This window comes from Symsagittifera roscoffensis, chromosome 9 (genome assembly GCF_963678635.1).
Source record: "Symsagittifera roscoffensis chromosome 9, txSymRosc1.1, whole genome shotgun sequence".
NCBI classification, from domain to species: domain Eukaryota; kingdom Metazoa; phylum Xenacoelomorpha; order Acoela; family Convolutidae; genus Symsagittifera; species Symsagittifera roscoffensis.
In genome coordinates, this window is record NC_087070.1 from 9,563,750 (window position 1) to 9,588,229 (window position 24,480).

The following is a 24,480-nucleotide window of genomic DNA, read 5'->3' on the forward strand; positions in this document are numbered from 1 at the left end:
AAACATACGGAACCCGGATAGGAGGTACGCAATCAAACCGGTAAATTTAATAATGGCAAATGAAAACAAAGCACCGGTATTCTTGAGTAGGAGGGTGAGGCTAAAAGCTAATGAAGCGGCAATCGTAAGCTTGAGGATGAAAAATTACAATGAACTAAGTGACAACAAGCAAGTGTGTATAGTTCCGAATCCTAATAGTCAAATTGCTGCTGTTTTAGGAAGATCATTCTCGATAACGAAGAGCGGCCTCTGCGTCAGTGTCTAGTTGAATACCCTTGATATACCGATCACGATACAGAGAGGGAGGAAACTGGGATATGCTTTACCGGTTAAAACTCGATATGAAACAATTGAGAACTCAAAACAAAATGAAGTTGTTGATTGTCCCAATCACAGGGACAAAATTTGTATCTTGAGACGATTGCAGAAAATAAAAGATTCTTCAGGTCTTATTAAATCACTTAAGTCAGAAACGGACGATGGGCTGTCGAGCTGTTCGAACTTTCCAGAGCGACCCACACTAGATGAAATGCAAACTGATAAACCGGTTCTGCCGGAGATTGAACATTTGAGGGGCAAACTGAAAGATGAACAGCTCGAAGCCATCAAGGACGTACTAGAGCGGAACGAGGAAGTTTTTCGAGGCATAAGGCGGATATCGGGTGTTGTAATTTCGTTGAGCATGAAATAGAACTTGAGGAGAACGCGGTACCGCACAGGGAGGGGGCGAGGCGCATGACCCCGCACAAATCGGAGGCGTGTAGAAAAGAGATCGAAACGTTACTAGAGTATGACATGATAAAACCATCCAAGTCACCGTGGGCGTGTGGAGTAGTGATGGCCAAAAAGAAAGGCGACCAGTTGAGGTTTTGTTGTGACTTTCGATACCTGAACTCCGTCACGGCGAAGGATGCCTATCCCATACCTAGGATTGATGAGAGCCTCTCGAAGTTAGGTGATGCAAAATTTTTTACGACTCTTGATTTAGGCTCGGCCTTTTGGCAAGTACCACTAAGGAAGCAGGACAGGGACAAGACAGGGTTTGCCTGCGAGTTGGGTCTGTTTCAATGGAAACGGATGCCGTTTGGACTCTGCAATGCCACAGCCACGTTTCAGCGGTTGATGGCACACGCGCTGATAGGCGTAACGAAGAAGTATGGCAACCTGGTAATGTGCTACGTGGATGACGTGGTAATAGCGACGCCAACACTGGAAGACCACATTGAGAGACTTGACGAAGTGTTTGCATGCATGAAGAGGTCGGGGCTAAAGTGTAAACCATCAAAGTGCGAGATACTTAAGGACTCAATAAAATACTTGGGCAGGATGGTAGACAAGCACGGCATCAGACCTGATGCGGACGCCGTGGAAGCAGTCCTGACCTGGAAGTCACCGAAGACAGAGCACCAGTTGATGAGCTTCCTGGGTTTCGCTAACTATTATAGAGAATTCATCAAAGGCTATGCGGACAAGGTATACCCGATGCAACAATTAATGAGACACAAGGGCAAGAAGTTCATGTGGAACAACGCGGCAGAAGAGTCATTCCAGAGAATAAAGAAAGAGCTATGTGAGGCACCAGTACTGGGTATGCCGACTGAGAAGGGGATGTACGTGCTGGACACGGATGCGTCGGTAGTCGCGATTTCTGGGATTCTCCACCAAGAACAAGAATGGAATGGGAAGACAGTCTTGAGACCAATAGCGTACGGGAGCAAAGTCCTAAGTGACACAGAAATGAAGTACGGAGCACCGAAAGCAGAGATGTTTGCAGTGGTCACCTTTGTCGAGAAATACAGGGCATACCTGGGCAGTGAGCCATTCAAGTTGCGAGTCGACAACAGAGCACTGAGCTGGCTGAAAACGTACTCAATGTACCAAAGTTACATTGGGAGGTGGATAGTTCGCCTGGACGGATACAACATGATAATTGAGCATAGAACGCGAGAAAAACATCAGAATGCCGACAGCTTGAGTAAGAAGACGGAGTTCTATGAGAGACAAGAGCAAAGAGAAGCAGACAGACCTGAAATCAAAGATGGCTTCTCATTCATGGACAAGGAAACGTACGACAGTCTTCCACTCACGAGATGGCTGGACAAGTCAGGCAAACCGATAGAAGATCATCCTGAATTGCCTAAAGAGCCTCCAGAGAAGACCATCTTGAAGAAGAGCAAGAGGATTCCGATTGAGATTATACTCAAGTCGAAGATCGTGAAGGAGACGCTCAAGGCAAAAGGCTATGATCTTAACCAGGTGGAAGCAGGAACTGCACAGATAGATGATGACTTAATGAGGTTGCTCGAGAAACTATCAGATGATAAGCCCGTGATCCAAGAGAAGGGTAAAGAGGAACCGGAAGTCACTATACTTCGGAGAAAAGAGACAGTGAACGATACTAACTCATCAAGAGGAAGCGTCACTGACAGCAAGGATGTCGTGCGGTCACTAGTTGACAAAATCCCCGAAGACATTCTGGAGCAGACCAAGGTTAGGAAAAAGAAAGTGACGTTCAAAGAAGATACTGAACACCTGGGACTAGGTCAAGAGTCCGGGGAGTGTTCCAGGTTCACGGAAGAAGGAACCGGAGAAGGAAAATTGTCCGGGGAGCGTGAAGGATGGGATGAAGACTCGGATGAGAGCAGCGAAAACCAAGACAGTCTGTGCATGATATTGGCGGAAGAGAAGACAAGGCACCACGACAGGGAGTTACAGACGGATCCATCTTCAGGAACATACAACATGGACATACAGGAGATGCGAGGTGGTGAGGAACTTGAGAAAATTGCGGTTGCAAGGAAACCATTCAGGGAACTATCATGCAACTCAAACATCAGAACGAATCTGGAGCCAGAAGATGATATGAAAATCGTGAAAAAGATGATATGCGTGAAACTGAGTGATGACATCCACAACCCTGGTGAGATGAATGGACAGATCATGGCGCTAAAGGAGCATGTCAAGGCGAGATATAGGCTGTCAGACCTAATGAGAGCCCAGAAGAATGACAAAATGACAAGTAACCTCTCCAAATGGATCCAGTCGGGGGTCAAGGAGAAGGGGGAACTTGAGGAAGACAGCTACAAGATCTTGAGCCAGTTCTACAAAGAAAAGAAAGACTTACTTTATCACACAGCTGATGGGGTGGTAGCGTGCAAGAGGAGAGATGAGGAAAAGATATTACACAAACACAACCTCATCATACTACCACAATTGTACCAGACGGAGGTGCTTTTCAGATCACACGACCAGATGGGCCACCAGGGGATAGACAAAGTACAACAAAGGATACTTCACAGGTTTGATTGGCCAGGAATGAGAAAAGCTTGCGAGAGATGGGTGAATGCCTGCCTGGCATGTCTCCAGGTAAAAGACCCAAGGAAGATGAAGTTTCCCCTCAAGTCCGTTGAGAGCTCAGAGTTCAATGAAGTGGTGCAGATAGACCATCAAAAAATCTGCATGACAGAGTCGGGATATAACCAGATACTGGTTATAATAGATCACTTCACAAAGTTGGCGGAAGCGGTTCCGTGCCAGACAGCCTCGGCCGAAGAGACATGTGATCATCTGATAACGCATTGGATATCGCGGTATGGTTTTCCAATGACTTTCCAGTCGGACAACGGCAAAGCTTTCGTGGGGGACTTGACAAAAGAATTGATGAAGAGATCGCACATTGCTCAAGCACACTCGACGACCTATCATCCACAGACCAATGGGTTGGTAGAGAGACAGAACAGGACACTGGTCAACATGTTAAGGGTGTACTGCTCAAGATACATGACGGACTGGGACAAATATCTGCCATAGGTAGTAGGAGCCTACAACAGTACACAGCACTCAACGACGGGCATCAGTCCTTTCATGATGTTGACGGGCAGGGAGAGAGCAATGCCTCTGACATTCTTTTACCCGGAATACGAAGGGAAAAGGACGTCGCCTCAGGCATACGTGAAAGAAGCGATCAAAAGAAAACAGGAGTTGAACGAGCTATGCAGGAGGAACACGGCGCAAGCGCAAATGAGGCAACGCAGGAAATATGACGAAAAAATATTACGAGCAAAGCCATATGAAGTGGGCCAATACGTGTGGGTCTTCCAAAATGTCATACCGCCCAAGGGAACAAAGAAACTACTCAAGAAGTGGAGGGGACCATTCATGATAACGGAGGTTCATCAACAAGGACGGTTCTATCGCTTGAGTACTGGGCGAGCGGCACATTATAAAAATCTGAAGCCTCACGTCCCGTCCCCAGAGGATTGGTGCATACCGAAGGACATGGAGGGTCTTGAGTACCTGGTGGTAGAGCCAGCGTGTGAAGTGAATGAAAAAGGCACCAGAGAGAAAAATGATGGTAATGAGAACTTGAGTTTGGACGACAACGAAAAGATAGGAGGGGAGTCTGATGCAGGATCATTTGTAGAAGAAGACTGGAACGACCCGGAGCAAGATGAGGTGCCGAAGTGGATGGAGCCGGATCGACCGACACCACCGAAAACCAGGACTGGCAATCTTAAACGCACCGGCATGAGGTACAACAGGTACGGGGATGACTTCTTGATCGATAAGATACAGCCAGACAAATTGGGCGAGGAACTACTGAGCGCAGGCGAACTGGAAGCCGGAGAGGAATGGCAGGTCATTGACGATGGTGGACACTATCCGCAGGAAGACCACTCGACGCCGGAATTAGAGACAGATCTCGAGCAGAGTGAGATAGAGAGGAGGAAGAACACGAACTTGAGGATACTAGAGTGGATGCGCGATGTCAAAGACGAGAGCCACGAAGGACAAAGCATTGAACAAGTCGATGTATCAGCGGCAAATTACATGAAGACAGAGGACCCTCTTTTCGGATGGACGGCAACAGACAGGCCACTGGACATTCCTCAGGACAATTCAGACCCGACAACATCGACGGGGACGTCGATAAAAATTGTTGTCCGGGGAGTGGGGGTAGGACTTACCCACACCGAAAATTTGATGATAAAGAAGCTCAAGGAAGTGAGAGAAACAAGCGAATTGGAACTGGAAGAAGAAGAGCCGGAGCCTACCATAGGTCGGAATTTCAAAACGAAATTTGAAATACCCAATGAGTACTCGTAGAACATCATGATAACGGATAGTGACTTCATCCTGTCAAACAGCACTAGCGCGATCTGCATCACGGCGAACATGAGTTTCAAATCAAGATTGGAAGCTGACTTGAGAAGAGAGTACCAGAACGTGGAGTTTCTGTTCAGACAGAGACCAGGACTAGGAGGGATGGCAGCGCTTCCACCATCAGTAGCACAAGTCCCGGGCAAATATCTGTGCTTCCTAGTGACGAGGGTCAATGACAGGAACACAATTGATCCCGAACACGTGATGTTGGCACTAACAAGACTACGAGACTTCATGATTGAAAGAGGAATAACGGAGGTCTCAATGCCGGTGTATGACCCAAACAGGGGCAGACTGAGCTCGAGGGAATTGTACGCTATCCTACATGTAGTCTTTGCGGAAACTGAGATAATGGTGTATCTGCACAAAAAATACTACTTGAGCATCGCCTGAGTTGGGGACACGGGGGTCTCGAGTTGGGTGTGAGGGAGGAGTCTTGAGTTAGGTACTGGGGTGCGGCACAGGTAAAGGGATCTTAAGACGTGATTGGCATGACAATTAAATTTTAAAAAGAATTAACGGTGCTAAAACATAAAATGAATCTGCATGCTTTTAAGGAAATTCCAATTGAATCGTTCTAAGTAGAATGAAAATGATAAGATTTTAACCATACTGGTAAAAGAGGGGGTTTCTAGGTTAGGAGCATGACATGTTAGGTCTTCATGTGGTTTCTGTTTTCAGATCAAGTTTGAAAAACAAAGATGAAAATCCAACTACACTCAAGCGAGAGACAGAAAGAGAAATCTTGATTGAACTCGCGATAATCGACACCTACAGCAAGTGTTTGCAAGGGAACATTTCTAGAGATTTCTTGAGTTGGGTAATACTTGAGTCGGTAAGGTAATTCTTGAGCTGGTTAACATATACCTGTATACATCCCGACGTCACAAAGAATGGCAGACAGATTCTGGAAATCCATGCCCGCGGCCCTGAAGAAGCCTACTCTTGATGAATTGTACAGACGCCTGGGGGACCTGGACTATACCCAGATAGACGAGAGAATGGCGGTAATGCTGAATGCCATCCTCCAGTTGGAAGACCAGGGTGAATGCAGGGAGTCTGCGACGGAGGCTGTCTTGATGATCGGCTACACCACCGAGGGTATATCAAACCAAGAACAGACCAGATGGTTGTCTTGGAATGTGGATGGAGGAGTAAGGGGCTTTGACTTGGCAAGGAATCCTGGCCTGAGTAACAACACTGAATATGGCGCAGGGGAATTCCCACTACCAGCTAGGCCAACAGCAAGACCTACAGGCCAGGGCTCGAGTAGGGTGCCGTCGATGACGCGAGCGCAACAGACGACCGAGGCATATCCGGATCTTGGTGTTCTAAAGAAAGAGCTCGAGAAGGCGCAGAAGGAAAGGAACAAGGCGAACCTCGATTGGGATCAGGCAAAGCTGGATCGGGAGAAGGTTCAGCTGGAGAGAGACCAGGCGGTCAACGAGCGCGATCAGACTCTGAGGTTGCTTGAGATGCTAAAAGCTGAACATCAGCAAGAACTAAGGGTGCGGGAGAACGCCGCGAATCGTGATCAACTGAAGTCGGAGTTGGAGAGAATAGAGCAACGACAACGCGAGCTTGATGCACAGAAGGGATCCAGACCAAAGGAGCGAGTGGTTACCAGCTCGAGGCCAGAGTCACGCATGGAGGTGGATGAAGCCCCCAGGGCAAGAGGACGGTTCAACCTTGACCGCGAGGCCCGAGAACACATGAGTGAAGGGTTGGAAGTCTGGATACCGAATGACGCAACGCCTTCCTTGCGTAGCCTAGAGACGCAACCCGTACGCCCACTGATGGATGTGGTACTGCCGGGATATACCCCAACCTCGACCTCGAGTGACAGTCAGGTGAGCGGCGGCTCATCGCGTCTGAAAGAGCTGGGCGAGAAATTACGGCAGAAAAGTCGTGAAAGTTCGGCAAGACCGGAGCTTCCCCCAACTTGGAGGGAACAGCCGGTCAGGAGCGTCGTGATCTCGAGTTATAAGAAAAATACAGAGAAGAGGTACCACAGGCACAATCGGCTGGATTGGAGTGCGGAACAGAAAGCCAGGAGGGACTGCTTTCATGATGCAGCCTGGGTGGAGTATCTTGCGCCACCCCGTGTGCCAGAAGGTGCAGTTCACATAATCGTAGGGGACAGCCTGGTGCGGGTGTTGACCCGGATCCAATCGCATTGGCAGACAGGAATCTTGAGTTTCGCTGGAGCTGCCACGCCACAGATGTTGGCAACACTCGACATGCTAGGGATGACTAAAGTATACACGGTGACCCTGATGATCGGGACTAACGATGTATCAAGGGGAGAAGCGAGGAAAATAACGAGGCTGCACGACAAGATGAGCTGCCTTCTTGAGGAGCTGAGGATCCAGATGGACCCCATCCTGTTGACGGTATGTACTGTCCCCTACAATATGATGTTTGATCAGCACGCCTTGGAGATGAATGAGAAGGTGCGGAACCTAAACAAGGTGATCCGAGATATCCACCAGAAGAGCGGCTCCCTGTCAGACTGTTGGACGTGGCGGAGCGCATGGAGAAAAAGGGATTCCCTGAAGACACCTCCAATGATGGAATCCACTTCGATAGGCCAAGGGGAGCGGAGTGGCTGAACGACGTCTTCCAAGAACACATAAACACGCTAGAGGCGGATCTGCTAGAGACAGCCCAATTCACATTAGGACCACCCCCGAACCCACCATTCCTTGCCTCAAGGGCCTTGTCTGGTCGCTTGGGAACGAGAGTTGACACTAGAGACAGTTCGAGGAGCAACCAGACCAGATTGCAGAGTGTCACGCCAATGGAGTCTGAGGAGGTGACGTCATCAACACCTCCAGGCTCGGCGATATCCTCAGTGGTAGTGGCAGAGAACAAGCGGGAAAAGAGATCTATGGAGACCGCTCGCTTGAGATATCCTGAGAAGGTGAAAGAACTGGACCTAGAGGGTTTGGAATGCAGGCGAGAATTGGCGGAGACCCTGGGGATTGAACGAGTGTCGCACGAGGATTTAAACAGACATCATTGCGTGGACTGGTTGAAAGCTCATGAGGCACACTTCTCGAGAACGAAATTGATGAAGACCGCAGATCTGACCGAAATTCCCACAAAAGCGATCATGGGACCCATTAACTACAGACCTCTCAAGCTGTTGGGGAGTCCTGGACTCATAGTAGAACCCCCCAAACACCGAACAAGCATCGCCAGGATCAGGTTGGCGACCCCGGCACAGTTGAAAGTGGTAGACAAGCTACTCAATCCGGGGGGAATGGAATTGCCAGATGCCGCTTACGAAGGCTCGAAGTTGGCGGAAGATCCCAGGTACGGGAAGCCCTGTGGCAGCACCCAGCTGGCCAAAATTCTGGCAGTTTATGATAGAGCAGATCCAGCTGCTGCGAGAGTAGTCATTGTGGCGGGATCGGACTTCGAAGGAACGTCTCCCAAGTTGTTCTGGCCGGAGACTCTGATATACTCTTTGCCAGGAGCTGAATTAAACCAGATGTTAACTCTGGTGGTGGCAATAAAGTCGGAGATGCCCTGTGAGCCTGAGCTGCTGTTGTTTGCAGGAATGAATGATCACCTGCACGCGATGGGACTTCTTGAGCAGCTGAAGGGCAATGAAATTCCGACATCGAGGAAGATATGGAAAGCCATTCAGGCGTTGTTTGCAGCGATGAATGAAGTGCAAGAGAATGTAATCTCGAGTTTTGGATCTAAGACGAAGGTGGTATTCACCACATCCCCTGGATACGCGAATAAGCCACCCGCCCTACAATTCGTGTACGCGGTCTTGATCCTAATAGCAGAAGGGAATGAATGGCGGATTCTAATGGCAGCCCCCAATCGGGAGTTGGAGCCATCGAACCTGAGGCTTCGCATGTCAGAATTGGCGGCGGCATGGGCGGACATATCTCATGCACTGAGGGGCTTTTATGGACTAGCCGACATCCTGATCGTGTTAGATGAGGTGCTCTTGCTAGAGATATCGAACTTTGCCAGGCAACTTAAGTTCAGCCCAGTCATCGGGGACGATCACCCGGCGATAAGCCAATTGACGGCCAGCTTGTGGTTTCGGAGCATGGATGTGAAGATCACAAATTCCACCAGCAAGTCTAGAGGTCCTAGTAACGAGAGAAGAAATGTGGCCGAGACCGAAAAGCAATTAGAATCGATGAAATATCGCTTGACGCAAGAGAATGGCTGGTGGCCATTTTTGACACCAAGGCTGGAGAACGCCACGAATAAGACGAGGGAAGAAGCACCACCCCTCGTGAAACAAGTCTGGAGTTTTCTGGAGAAACAACTGGAGCTGGCCGAAGTAAGAGACATGACGGTGGCTAGATTTGTCTCGGCCGCCAATGAAGTGACGATTGGAGGGTTCTGGAGAGAGCACGCCAAGGGTGAGCTGAGGACTAGGAGGGATCATGAGATTCTCAAGTTCTTGAGTCCTTGCTGGGAAAAGGAATTCATGGCAGGATTGTTCGGCACCACGGCGACTATCTTTGGAGCCTTCGTGCAGGAGATACTGGGCATGCCCATCAGCCTGCTCATGGCTTTGTACCTGGTCTACCCCAGATACTTGTTCAACATGGGCCCAGCATACATGTTTAGTCGAGGAGTAGAGACACTTCGAGTTGATGGGTATCTGGCACTATTAATCTTGACGGGGAATTGGTGTCGTTTCATCGATTGATGGAATATGGAGAGCCTCTGTCTATGGGGAGAGTCCATTCGAGCATTGAAACCTACTCCTACAAGTGTGCCGCAGGGTTGAAGACGTTGTTAGTACAATACCTCATGATACAGAATCGGCACATGACAGGTGAAGATGAGAATCCGACCTCGAAAGAAGAATGGAAGAAGATGAATAGGGGGATGCCTCTGTTGACGGACCTATGCCTGGCAATGAGGTCGGACCCTATGGGGATAATCCGGGGTCTAGAGGAGGTGGTGACCTGCATTTATGGTCCAGCAGTGACGTACGCATTCCCAGAATCCCCTGGTGACAACGTATCGTCACTCTGTGACGCACTTGAAACTTATCAGCATACTGGATGGGACGGCGCTCAATTGGTGTCAGCAGGAGGTGCTCAGAGCGCGAATGAGCAACACGGTACTCTTTGGAAAAGTGAAAGATGCCGAGCTGATAGTGTACAACTTCAGGGGGCAAATGCAATGTAGAATGGGAGGCAAGCGAGAGAGCTGGAACTTGAACCCATTGACGGCAGACGGACGAGAGATCTTGAGGATTCCTGCTTGGGAGGAATGCTTTGCGCTGGTCAAGAGGGAGCTGGAGGCCATAATGGAGAAAGAGATCCTCCCAGCCACCGTGCCTGAGTACCCGATAGTCAGGAGGATGACCTTGGGAATGAACAGCCCCTTGGTAGTTCCCTCCATAATGGCGAGGATGACGACGGAGGAAATGCAGAAGTATTTCACTGATGGCTGGGACCCCCTGTTCATCGTCTACACGGCGGCGGTCTACTTCCATACTAGCGAGGCGAAGGTAAATTCGTGGACGACGCAAGCGAAAAAGATGAGAGGTTCGCAGCCCCCCGGATATGAGGTGCGAAAGGTCTTGAGAGCTCTTGAGCAGGAGGGACTTGAGAACATGCTACCCATATGGGATGATGGCAGGATGATCATGATGGAGGGGCACGTCGCATTGGTGGACGACATGAAATTTGCAACGAGAAAGTACAGGGCACCCTATGGCTTAGAACAGGTGGAGATGAGACAGGAGGGAAAAGAACTAGATGCAGCAGGTCAACTGCACGTAGCCCTGACGGAATACAAGAAATTGGACCCTACGACACCATCAACACTGTCAGTGGACACGCCTGGAGACAAGAGGAGTGGACCCGTTGAGGACCGGTTTAAAAGAATTCTCGAGAGAAGGAGACATGAGTCAGAAGAAGAGAGTATGGATGAAACTCTCAGTGAAGCCGGTGAAGACATGGAAGTGGGGAATACGCCTGAACCAGGGCCATCAGGGGAGGAGCTCACCACTCAAGAGCTGTTGAAGGACTTGAACGAGGAGAATTGGGCAGATACTGCCACCCCACCTCTGAATCCGTCCCCCCGGAAGAATCTGGAATTGCCATTGGCAAATGAGACCTTCAATATGGGATGATACTCTTGAGCTCGGAGGAAAGGGAAAAGAACACTTTCGAAGGGAACAGGGACATGTTCCTGGGGTCCCTGAAGGACGATGCTTGGCAGGAGTTCTTGGAAGAATTCAATCGAGACGACGCTGGACAAATTCAAGGAGGAACTGTGGGACACAGTCGTAAGATTTGGAGAACCGCTTCTGATAGGAACGGGCCTGGATGAGAAGGCGAGAAAAGAGCTGCTGAGCAAGCTGGTAGAGCTGAGGAATTCACGATCGAAGACTAGAGAAGAAAAATGTGAGGACAGCTCTACTCTGAAACAAAAAACTGTAGATAAAATAGTTGATGATATAAAAAGGGATAAGGTTGGGACTAGTAATATGATTAAAAGTACTAATATCCTTAAGGCTCGAGCAGGGGGGAGGCAAGAGTTGGAAGGATTGGGGGTAGACAGAGAGGTCGAATCAGTGATGATAGCCACAACACCCTCAAGCAGAGATGTGAAGACTCGCAAGAGGAAGAGAGAAGTGGAGGGATTGGGTAGTCCTTCAGTAGATGCTGTTTCGGAAGGAAACTTGAGAGAGACGGCGCCCATGGTTTTGGCTCGATGCAAGACGGCGGCATACAAGAGCAGCTTGGAGCTCAGAAGACCACTTGAAGTAGAGAGGGAAATAGAGGCTTCCACCAGTTCGACATCGGAGGAAGACTTCACGCCTCAGAGGATAAACGTAAAGAGAGGTTCAACGAACGGATAGACATGGGAAGTGGATGTCGGCAAAGAATGGATCTCGAAGGCACACCAGGCCAAGGGCAAGCAAGTGACGAGTGATCCATTGGAGAGGAACAAGACGAGGAACACCTCCCGGACGTGGTGGGTGGCCCTCGAGACATTGAAGGAAATGGAGGACTGCTTGAAGAAGTTGGACAGTGGAGTAGCTCGCAAGCGACGCAATTGGGCCACCCAGCAAAAGGCCGAGGTTAATAAAATAGAAATGGCGAATCAGCTGAAGAGGTCCTGGCAGAACTTGTTGAAGGATCATTTTGAAGAGGCAATGAGGACATCCTCATCAGCACCACCATTAATGGCGAATCCCTTCGTTAGAACTGCAGGACAATTAATGTTCACCTGGAGTCTGGTGGGAATAGAGTTGGAGACATTGACCTCGTATGACAGGCTGAAGTTGGGAAGCAAAAAGCTAGATGTGTATCAAGCATTGATGCAACACGTGGCCAGGGACAATTCAGGCTTGAGCCTGGCTAGGAGGAAGGATGCCACATGTTTCTTGAGATGGATAATGTCAATGATGTCTGATAGTACCATCTTGGCATGCCACCAGAGAGCAAGCGGAGGTAAAACCATGGAAAAAAGAGTCTCAACGATCATCTTGAACGTGTATCAGAGTACAGGAATAGAAAAGGAAGATGGTTCCAGACTATCCCTAGAGAACCACAGGAAGCTAGACGAGGTACGGAGGTTTTATAATAAGAAGTTCGAAGAAGAGCATGATGTTCACCGTAACCTGGCCTCGTCAGAGCAGTACTCGAGACTCAGCGAGAAGGGGGAATACCAATACGTGTCGGGATTGATGGGAATAGCTTACAATCCCTTCTTAGACTCAGAAACTGGAGGCGCTCACAGGAACCACGTGGTGGCGGAGCTACTGAAGTTTTGGACAGAAAGAATAATGGAAATAGAAACGGTAGAGAAAGAGGGGCCGAGCCTGGGCCTGATTCTTGAGAAAACACCAGACGTGGTAAGCATACCGCGTTCGAACAGGAGAGTTGAAGTGAACATGGGCGATGGAAATGGCTTGTTAATCACGAACTTGGGAGTGGTATGGAGGCTATTAAGACCCTCCTGGTGTCCACATCCCCACGCGAGTCTGATCGAGGAAACCACCGAGCGAGTGAGGTTAGCACCAACGGAAGATGAAGATCTGGCAAAGTTGAGTGTGTTGCACAAGCTAATCTCACCTAAGACGCAGGAGTCAGGCGAAAAGACGAGCAAGCTCGGGTCAGCAAAGAAGATGGAGCCGGGTATCTGTCTGGATTCGACGTGTGGGAATGGAGAGCACACCTGCGATGGACGGTCATGTGTCAGAATACTGTCCTTTCAAAAAGAAGACCTGGTCACTTGGTTTGAAGACATCACGGAAAGGGAGAAAAGTGAAGTGCAAATAGTAGCGGAGTGTTACGCGAGAACTACGGTGAACATAGCAACAACTCTCGGATTCTTCTCGAGAATGTGTAGTCTGCAGTCACTGGAAAGACTAGAGTCTGAACACCATTTAGTGACGGCGTTGAGCGTAGAATCATGGCCTGGGGTGTTGCAGGAAACTCAAAAACACATCCGGAGCTGGAAGGTTGGTCTCGAGGCGGAAATGGGGTTTCCCACGAGCGAAGCTTATGGCCTGCCATTGAACGCAAAATCCTTGATAGGGTCAATGATGGCCAACTTGTGCGGAAGCCACTACCCACTGCACATAGCGATGGTGGAAGCAACCAGCCAGAGAATACTGGTGGACAAGGCCTTCTCAGTGCCCAAGTGCGTGAGGTTGGCTCGGATATCGCATCACTCGCACAAATTGTTGAGAAAAATCAGAGGGACAGTACCAAAAGAATTGAGAGATGACTTGAGTGAAATCTGGGGAGAAGAATTTTTGAAGTTGGAGAGAGAGAACACAAGCGATCACGAGAGACAAAACGTGATCGGAAAACCTGTGGGAGGTGCTCCAAACATGGAAGATAACGACACGATGCATGAGAAAATGATAGAGCTTGAGCCTCTCTTGGAAGCCTCGGGGGAGCCTAACCTCAGGAGCATTGAGATCACCCATGGAGAATGCCCATGCCACTGTTTGGCACAAACGGTGTGGTATCCAGATCACAAGAACCTTTGCCTGGTGTGGGATATGGAAGAAATTCGGTCGATCGGACTGCCGGATCACCGGCAGAAGGTGACGCTCTTAGTAGTGAGTACGATGTTGGCTCTGAGATGGATAGAAGAGAATATAACGAAGTATCGGGAAGCAACGACGCCAACGGCTGAGTCAATATACGCGATAGACTACAGCAGGAGACTCGAGTTGTTTGAGACTGCGTGGAAAGTATTCGCCATACCGACGGAAGTCAGACACGTATGGAGCCGTTTGAGGTACTTTCCATGGTTTCGGGCGACACTGACGTCTTGGTTGTACATGACAACGAAAGATCACATGAGAAAGCATCAAAAGGAGTATCGACAGTTCCAGGCCGAGATTGGGCCAGAAGCTTTCAAGAGACCCCTGTTGACCCACCAAAATGCGATCACGACAGGATGGAAGAGAGTGGGTAAGATGTCTAGAGACAATACCAAAGCGAGGGAATCGATACTAGAGGAGGACCTGGCGAAGAACGTGAGCTTGAGCCTGCACAACTCCTTTTGTTTGAACCGGGAATCTAGGATGAAGGCACTACCCAACCAGGCAAAGAGGTTGCAGGAGCAAAGAGAATGGATGCGATCCTATGAACAGCTGAAGGCTTGGGAGGAAATCGTGATTAGCTCCGATGATGAAGAAGAACTGTTGAGACAGTTTGCCGTATCTAGTACTTCAGGGTGTGGCACCTCCAAGGCGAAGAGTGCGAGATGAGTGGATGGTTCGAATGGATCTGGAGTCTTGAGAGGGAAGGGGAGCTTGAGTGTGGATCCGGGTGAACCTTGGATTCACGAAAAAGAAATTTTAACGAATCAAATATTGTTATTAATATACTATATTTACTATATAAATCAAAATGCTGCATGACAATTTCCTGATTGAATGGGACAAAAGAAATTTTCAATGATTGGCTTAAAAAGCAAGAATTCAAGGGTGCAGGTGTGTGCGAATTTTGATTGCTGTTTAGCGATAGTGTGAAAATTTTACATGGCCGTGAATTTTGGGGTGTAGATAAACTTAAGTCTGCTGCGAACTTCTGTAAATGACCACTGGCACTGTACCTTGAGCAACACTTGATTTTCTGGGACTCACTGGCAGGCGACAGCACGCGATGAGGACATCGATCTCGAGTCCGGGGAGTATGTGCCAGTCGGTCATATTTGGAAGTTTGACCTTGAGAGAAGCAAAAAACACTTAATTTTGGGGTGAAATTTAATTTTTCAAAAATTCGAATGGAGCCTGTCACGCACGATTTTCTCGCGATAACTGAAAATCAAAAAAGAGAAGTCAGAACAATCGAGTGACAATCGCGGGAAAGTTGCAAGAGAAATCAGTAGGAAATTGCTATTCGCAATTTCCGTCACAGTAATAATCTAGAGTAGAGCTGTCCCATTCGAAACAGAAAGAAGCGTATTCCCAAGAACTGGATTATTGTGACTTGACTGGAGTATTATTCTAAACTGGACTAGAGTGAACCTTCGGTGGAAAGGTGGACAGCTTGAGTGTCCCAATGGTTCACGAGAAACTATAGTCTAGAGTACAAACTTGTTCTTGTTGTTAAAACTGACAAACATTAAACTCATTTTAGTTATATTATTTAATTCTCGAGTTAATTACCGACTGAAGTACTTCCCTTTCTTGAGCGTGCTACAATGTGAGTACTAATTTAAATTTCTAGAGTGTGTTTTATAATTGTTATGTTGAGGTAAGGCGAGTTTTAGGTTGATCCATCTGAAATGGATCAAAGTTCCACTGTCTAATAAAAAGTAACTTAACGGATTGTTCCGACCCGGTTTTTAACGGCGTTCATGTATTTTGGGTATCTAGAGACCTAAGTATGAGGACGTTCTTAATTCTAGAGTGGGGGGATATTTTAGTAGTAGCCTTTAAGCTGTAACGGGTCGTAGTCTCATGTCACAAACGAACCGAATTGGCTCCGACTGATTTGAGGTAGAAAAACACAAGAGATAGTGTCCCTGACTCTTGAGCCAATAGTTATAGGGCCTATTTTTCTTAAGCCTCATGTGTGACTGCAGTAGACGAATGTTACAATCGTTGTTCTGTTTTTTTTTTTGGATTTCTTCGAAATGGTCGTTTTTGACGTTTCTGGGGAAATCTGACGTCATCATTCGAAATTTTAAAAATTTAAAATACCAGAATACTCTGATCTTCACAGTTTGTCTAGTCGTTCCAATAACGTCGCTAGTCTGTTAAAACTGCCAATTCTGAAGGTCAGCGGCTAATAACTTGAACTGGCCTTTTTTGTCAATTCTTGTAGAATGTCACACTTGCTTGCTTGTTTATTTCGTTTTCGATTTTTTTTTGCAAAATGTTTGTTTTTGTTTGTGCTAACTGATCAAGTTTGCCTATTTTCAACTGTAAAGCAGTTGAACTACAGGTTTAAAAGCTGACGGTGCAATGAAGGTGCAAATATGTATTTTTTTCGTTTCTCTTGGGATGATCGACCAAAACCTATTTAAACACTATTTACTTCCCAAAACATGCCTCATGTAAGTATATAGACCGACTTCAAGTTTTCGCCAACCTGTTTTGCGGAGGTTAACGCATACTTCATTATTGGGTGCTTTTCGAAGGTCCAATTGCAGCCAGTTGTGACTATGCAAGGCTTTTTGTGACATTCGACCAGAATGGCCAAAATGCAATTTATGCGGGCTTCGAATTTTTAGCAGTAAGCCTTCCGAGTTGATGATTTCGAAGGATTAGCGACGTTATTGGAACGTTTAGCCAAACGGTGAGGGCTAGAATATTCTAGTATTTTAAATTTTCAAAATTTCGAATGATGACGTCACATTTCGGAGAAATGCTGAAACGGCCATTTTAACAAAAAACGAGTGAAAAAAGAGAACAACTTTATCTGTGATTGCGAACAGAACGAAAATCGAGATTAAAGAAAAACGACAACGAACTACAATAGCAGAGAACGTTCCAAGTTGCAACTATTGTGCTGCTACAATAGTTGCAAGGCCGTTGCCAACAACGGTGAAGGGTGAGAACCAGCCTTCCGGATTGGCGTGAAATTGAATTTAAGGAGCTTGATTCACTGGATTCAAGAATCCGGAAGGGTTTCGGGACTGGAACTTTTAGCCTTTTATATAAACTTTTAGCTTCTTGTCATGTCCTGAATTGAATTTAATTAACAACTGGATTCGTTTTGATAAGGATGAGAAGCTAGGAGTTGGGGGAAAGGGTTGATCCATCTTCGATGAAGATGATGATTTTTATCTACTGAACAAAAACAATAGTAATATAATAAGTAGTAGCCCTGTTTTTAGGAGTGACCTCGTGGTCTGGGGATACTGAGACCCAGCCATGAGCTCACTATTTTTGCATGTAATTCAGTTAATTTGAGCGTTCTGGTCGAAGCCGGAGAGCAGTAACGTTTTTGTCGACCCGATGTAAGAAAGACCACCGAAAAGTACTGGCTTGGTAGAGACGGTGAAAAACATGCAAAGCTCTGTTTAGACGCTAGCCAGTCGTCTTAAGACTTAGTTTTGTTATCCGTCGATATGTATCGTCCGGGCGAATGTTACATTTTTTCCCGTAAACAACTTTGTCCATAGCATAAATTCCAAATTCAAGATCTCCATTTTCAACACGTTGAACTCTAAACTGCAGCAGTCGTCTCTCTGTTGGAAAATGCAGCATAAATATTTTGAGCATCTTAGCCTTTTGAATATCCGTTCTATTTACACCAGCCTCAGCTCAATATATCTCACAATTTTTTCAAATACATAATTTATACATATTGTGGTTTCATGCTTTGCAATTTCTTACATGAAAGTTAGTGTGGATGACTTCAGTTTGTTATATTCTTAATAATTACTCGCAAAATTGTGTCTGTTTGTATTTGGTGCCACTTTTGCTGAATGGCATTGGCAATTTATTAGCATATGTAGCTGCTTTATTCGTGACTTAGTGTTTGTCGGTGGTTAAGTGTGAGTGGCTAGTGCATGAGACTCGAAGTCTTTTGATTGCAGTAGCTCACAGATCGAATCCTAAACCTAGCCGAATTATTGCTAATTCGAAGCTTTTTTCTATGTTTTTCTTTTGCACTTTCTAGAGATGCTTTTTGTCGTGTTTTCCCTAGTGTTTGCGAAGCTTCGCCTCTGTGTCTAAATTTGCCTTTTAGTTTGGTTCTAACTTGCAATATTAAACTTCTATCTGCTGGTTATATTCGCCTGACTAGTTCGATAAGTACTGGTTTTATTAAAAGTTAAAACTCGATTGAAAGCGTTTTGTTTCACAGCCTTCTGAAATAAAAACATTTTTGGAAGAGATTTTTGATTAAAAGTGAATAAACTAATCTAAATGATGATAAAACATCAATTTACAAATGTTATTTTAAAAAATAGGTCAATTAAAATGGGCCCTTCCGTCATGCGACGGTACGTGCACAGGTTGGATAGGGCCGTACCAACGCTATATACTTTATATAGCACGAGTGTAATTTGATCGAAATTCAAAAGTTGAAAAATGTTAGTTTCCTTGTTCTAAAAGAGTTTGTTCCTATTTAAAACATTTTTGTTTCAGTAATAATGGAGTTAATTAAGATAGCGGCTGTGTTGTGTTGCACTGTTGCAGTTATAGGCGACTACAAATTTGAACGACAAACTGTGTACGGTTTGACTGAGTTGGTGCCTGAAGTTCAAGTAATTATTATCAGTTTCTAACGAAAACTCACTGATCATGCTGTTGGGCTTTCAAATACTTTTAATTCACATTCCAATCTGTTTTAGAGTCAACGTATTGGATTCTTAATCACAAATCCGCGTTACTTGGGCGTTGTGCATTTTCACACTGATGTAAACAATCCAAGCGTCGACATTCACATTTCTTTTGAGCAAGTGAGTTGTTGATCTTAATTCGAAATGTTTTGAAGCCAGAATATCTACAGTTCAAAAGATTTTTTTTAAATTTGTCATTTTACTAATTTATTTAAATCTCAATATTGTTATAGAAAGAGAATTCTAGGAGTGAGTATCTGTGGCTCGTTCCTTACTACAAGTTGCTCGAAGTTAACAACGACATTCAGGTACTTAGTTTTTCTCAGAGTGCAATTTAATTTTGGTTTTCCGGTTTATAGAGATTGGTTGTGATAACTCCTGAAATCTGGGTCCGTTTTTTAATAGTGCGAATGAGGAAGTTTTATCAAAACGGTTAAATATACTTTTTTCTGCTAAGGGTTTGTCAAACAGAAGCAATTCTTGGCGTATAAAGTCTTTGAGCCTTTTCCACTGCGCTGCTGTCGTTATTGAGTTTTGCACGATTAGGTCATCAATCCCATGATGATTGCGGTAAATCACTTATTCTATTGCTGAAAACGTTCCTAGTAAAACGTTCCGAATAGTTTTCGTGGTGATGATTACCCGCAGCATTAAAAACTTGACGAGCGTTAAAAACTTTTACGTAAATCTTCAAAATTGGCAAAAAAAATCGCCATAAAAGTATGCAGATGTTATATTATACAAGATATGATATGTTTCGTTATGAAGATGTGTAAAAGTATACAGATGTTCAAGATAAAAAAATCGTATTTAATCAGAACTAAAATGCTAAAATCTGGTTTTGTTTAATTTCATCCGCATTCTAATATACTTTATAAGTTTTCTTTCGGCCACTTTTCAAGTTATTTTAGCACAAAATGTATGCGAAAGCCTGAGAAACGAAAAAAGTCAATTTGAAACAAGGATACTAATCTATAGGAAACGCTAAAGGAAACAGAATTAAACACTTAACATATAAGAGGTGACTTGAGCATGTTTATGTTCCTTTTTGTTGTGTTGAAATTTTGTATCAACGAACTTCCGTGTTTGCAAATTTTCATATTTTATGTTTTGCTTGTGCTGTTTTTTTGGCTTTAGGATATGTCGACTTAGGTCGCCCCCAACTTGTATTGTTTGAAGGGCGATAATAATTTTTTAACCGTATATTTGCTAGGAGTGCGCGAATCTTTGGGCAGTTTTCAAGCTCAAAGTTTTCTTCACTTCGAATCGGATTTTTTTCAGGAGCCATGAACGCAGTGAATAATCTTATATTGGTCTTGGTGATTTTTTTTTTTCCGGAAAAAGTCTCAAAATTTATTCACGCTAAAATTTGATTTTTCGCGGTTTGACTTTTGATTTCTCTTTAAGTTCACTTCATTTCCTGTGTTGAAAGGAATGCAAACTTCACTATGGACCAGCAAAAGTGTAAAGGTCACCAACAACGTGATCGACTTCTTTTTTCGAAAGTGGAATTTAATGTTCAGAATTCCCGGCGAAATAAAAAAAATCACCTATAATTCAATTTTTCTCAAATTGGGCTGATTTTATCGAAAGAGTGTGAATCATAAACAGTTCTAGAAATTCAAAGAAATGTAAGCCTATATGTTTGTTACTCAAAAAAAATTCAAAAATTTAATGTTTTTTTTTTCAACAGTTTAGTTAGGATTTCTGTTTCCCTGCGTTCATGACTCTTCTCCGACTGTCTGTTGGCTATGTCTTACCAAAGTCAATTGAATCATTTCATGATTAAATTTATAATTAAATGAAAATTGATGGGTTCTCAGAGGTAGCCGAGAGGTAGCTGCTACGCATGGATCGGCAAAGGTCCTAGGTTCGAATACGGGCAAGACTAGTTTTTTAACCTGAAAGTTTTCCGCATCAAAAAACTTGTCGGCCTATTGTGTGTCTGGTCCTGTTTCGTCGGCTTAGTTGTAATATCCGCGGAGTTTTGTTGTGATCTATGCAATTTCATTGAAGTTGACATTGGTTTTGATTAACTCCGGTTATTTGTATATTAGCCCTGGTTGTAATTTACTAGCCCTGGCTTTGTATATAACATAGAAAGTTTTGGATAGAAGTTTTCGGAGCTTGCTTCTTTATTTCGTTTTCGATTTTTTTTTTGCAAAATGTTTGTTTTGTTTGTGCTTACTGATCAAATTTGCCTATTTTCAACTGACAGGAAATTCAACTACAGCTTTAAGAGTTGATGGTGCAATGAGGTGCAAATATTTGTTTTCGTTTCTCTTGGAATGATCGATCAAAACCTACTTAAACACTATTTCCTTCCTAAAACATGCCTCATGTAGGTATATAGACCGAGTTCAAATTTTCGGCACCCTGTTTTGCAGAAGTTAACGCATACTTCATTATTGGATGCTTTTCGAAGGTCCAATTCAAGCCAGTTGTCACTTATGTTACCCAGTTGTAAGGGTATTGCAATCGGGTGCTAGGCTTTTTTTCCCGTAAACAACTTTGTTTTTAGCATAAACTACGAATTCAAGATCTCCATTTTCAACACGTTGCACTCTAAACTGCAGCAGTCGTCTCTCTGTTGGAAACTGTAACATACATATTTTGAGCATATTAGCCTTTTGAATATATGCCCTATTTACACTAGCGTCAGCTTAGTGTATTATTAAGAATCTTCTTTTTTTCTAAGCTTAGACCCAAGTAGTGGTGACACTTTTGGGGCACATATACAGCTTTTTGATAGCATATCCTTGACATTAGACCAGTATTATGTTAACACAGTTGATGCATTTTTAGCTCAGCAATTGAACCAAAAAAAGCTATTTGTTGCAAGCAAAAATAATCAACACTCGATTTCAGAAATTTCCTAATTCAATATATCTCACAATTTTTTCAAATACATAATTTATACATATTGTGGTTTCATGCTTTGCAATTTCTTTCATGAAAGTTAGTGTGGATGACTTCAGTTTGTTATATTCTTAATTATTACTTGCAAAATTGTGTCTGTTTGTATTTGGTGCCACTTTTGCTGAATGGCATTGGCAATTTATTAGCATATGTAGCTGCTTTATTCGTGACTTAGTGTTTGTCGGTGGTTAAGTGTGCGTGGCTGAGTGGTTAGGCGTGAGGCTCGAAGTCTTTTGATTGCAGTAGCTCACAGATCGAATCCTAAACCTAGCCGAATTTTTGCTAATTCGAAGCTTTTTTCTGTTTTTTTCTCATTGCACTTTCTAGAGATGCTTTTTGTCGTGTTTTCCCTAGTGTTTGCGAAGCGTAGCTTCGCCTCTGTGTCTAATTTTGCCTTTTAGTTTGGTTCTAACTTTTTTTTAAACATCATTTTGTTTTAAATTTTTTTCCTTTTCTTTTTTGGTGATTTTTTTCTTTTCCAGTTTCGGTGCACTTGTGTATTGAGGGGAAATGGGAGATTTTGACTTATTTTGACTTATTTTAATTTTTTTTTTGAGTTTTTCTCGACTTGAAGGGTTTCTCTCAGGTATTTTTCGCTTGTCTACAGCTAAGTAAGGTTTATGATTCTTTTTTTACCTTCTTTTGTCTTGGTGCGAGTTTTTGATACTTTTCTTAAATTAATTTGATAAATTTCGGTTTTTTTGATTTTTTTTTCGATTTAGTGGCTGTTTTGTATTGTATCGCAAGTGTTGCGAAGCTCGGATTCGCCTCTGTGTCTAGGTTTATAGCTAAAGCTAGGTTTTTTTGATGCGTACAAGTTATGCGAAAAGCTTCCCAATTCATTCTTGGACATAGATCTTCTTTTTGAACGTTTATAACTAATGCTATTTTTGAGAGCTTGGATTTTTGCTTTTTTGTTTCGGTCGAAACATTGTCGGCTTAGTTTCTACACGTTCTGTTTTTAGTTTTTTTTGTTCGCTGATTTTCGTACGTTTTATTTCGACTCTGTAGAAGTTCAAAATATCCCGCAGGTTTGCACGAAGTCTATTACCTGTCTGAACGGACTTGAGTTTTTTTTCTCGTAAATGTTTCTTTTTTTTTCAAGTAGTGTAATTTTTACTATGTTTTCCATAATCTCGGTGTATTTTGAATGGACTTTCTGTCGATACAAGTTATAAAAATCACAAGTTACTTTTTATATTCCTTTCTGCAATGCTTTCACTGAAGTATCTTTAGGATTGTCAAGACCGGATGCAGATTCTAGAAGATGCTGAGAAAATCCCGCTGCTAGATGATACCTCTAACGAAAAGTGCACCCAGAGGTCAATAGGATCGGGTCGAGTGCGAGTGGTGTGCGACTTCAGCCTGCCAATCCAGTTCTCCTATCCACCGGCGAACCTGGCTTCAATCCAGCTGCCGGACCTTGATGAACGTATATCTGTGTCATACCCGTTCGAAGTGTTCTTCGCTGTGGCCAATTGCCAGCGAGAGGAGAAGGTGAATGCGGAATATCGTATTTCTGTGAACAGGCAACTCGGATATATGAGATACTACTATTTCGCAGATGTACCTGACGTTGATAATAAGTTGAAACCAACTTTGGTGGTTCTGCTGTTGGCGACTGTGTGCCGATTGTTCATCAAATAGAACATAGTCAATGCTTTTGTCGTAATGAATATCTATCGCGCGCGCTTTCTATCTTTTCATGATTTTTCGAAGTTTGATATTAAATGAAACTAACACATTTTATGCGCAATTTTTTAGTATTGTGACTGGATAAAAAGTTTTTGATCGCTTTGAAATAGCTGACGAATATCTAGCATTATTGCCTCCAGCAACTTTCGATTTCATTTGATCTTATTTTAAAATAAATGACCAATCATTCGGTCAATAGTTTTTTAACATAATAGTCAAATGAAACTATTATTGGCCCTTTTCTATTACCTTATTTTGATATAACTGTTTGATGCTTATCAAATTGCATATCAGTATGTTGTATTTACACTTGAGGATTGCTATGAGTCATATCATCATTTCTGTAAATACTGTATAGTATATCTTTTTATACGATTTTCTGTAAATTCAGTCTTTCATAGTATTTTTTTTCTCTTCTTTCACCTAACTGGCAAAGTGATAGTCGAATGATGTGCAGGTAGCACAGAATGTTCCGACCACACTAATCCAAGAAAAGTAATTGTTAAAAAATTTAAGCTTAAATAACTTCGAAATTGGAGGAGATTTACTAAAGGAGTTGAACTTTCAAACCTATCGTCCATTCTTGCTTCATGTAAGTTGGTCTGAAAAACTGAAAATTTCATACCCCTTTTCTCGACCGTTTTTTCGTTTTTTTTTGGGCGTGGGAGTTCGAATCAATATCACTAGGGCTCCAATATGAAACCTTTTAAAAACTCGATGCATGCTTTCCTTGAGGTGCTTAAATCGGGCTGAGAAAAAAACACCCTTCACCATAGTTTCTTTCCACTTCGTGAAAAGACCGAAACATGTAGCGCAGAATGTTCCGACCACAGTTATTTACACTTGCGAAGAGCGTGTATTATTACGAACCTCCTTTTTTTCAACCTACATTGGAAATATTGGTGCCACTTTTGAGGCAATTTTACAGAATTTTCA

At 44.1% G+C, this 24,480-nt stretch overlaps 1 protein-coding gene across 2 annotated transcripts in view; it reads left to right on the top strand.

The window, feature by feature from the left end:
* Window positions 1-448: 448 nt before the first annotated feature.
* Window positions 449-24,480, top strand: part of LOC134854494 (torsin-like protein) — a 73,301-nt gene continuing 49,269 nt past the window's right edge. The window contains exons 1-5 of one of the 2 annotated variants that reach the window (XM_063870766.1): window positions 449-458; window positions 18,735-18,855; window positions 18,943-19,050; window positions 19,164-19,238; window positions 23,086-23,929. In XM_063870766.1, coding sequence (XP_063726836.1) covers window positions 18,742-18,855; window positions 18,943-19,050; window positions 19,164-19,238; window positions 23,086-23,496 — 708 coding nt within the window. In that variant the 5' untranslated portion in view covers window positions 449-458; window positions 18,735-18,741 and the 3' untranslated portion in view covers window positions 23,497-23,929. Of the gene's footprint in view, window positions 459-18,734; window positions 18,856-18,942; window positions 19,051-19,163; window positions 19,239-23,085; window positions 23,930-24,480 lie in introns of those variants that run through there. The other variant, XM_063870764.1, reaches the window with a different exon arrangement.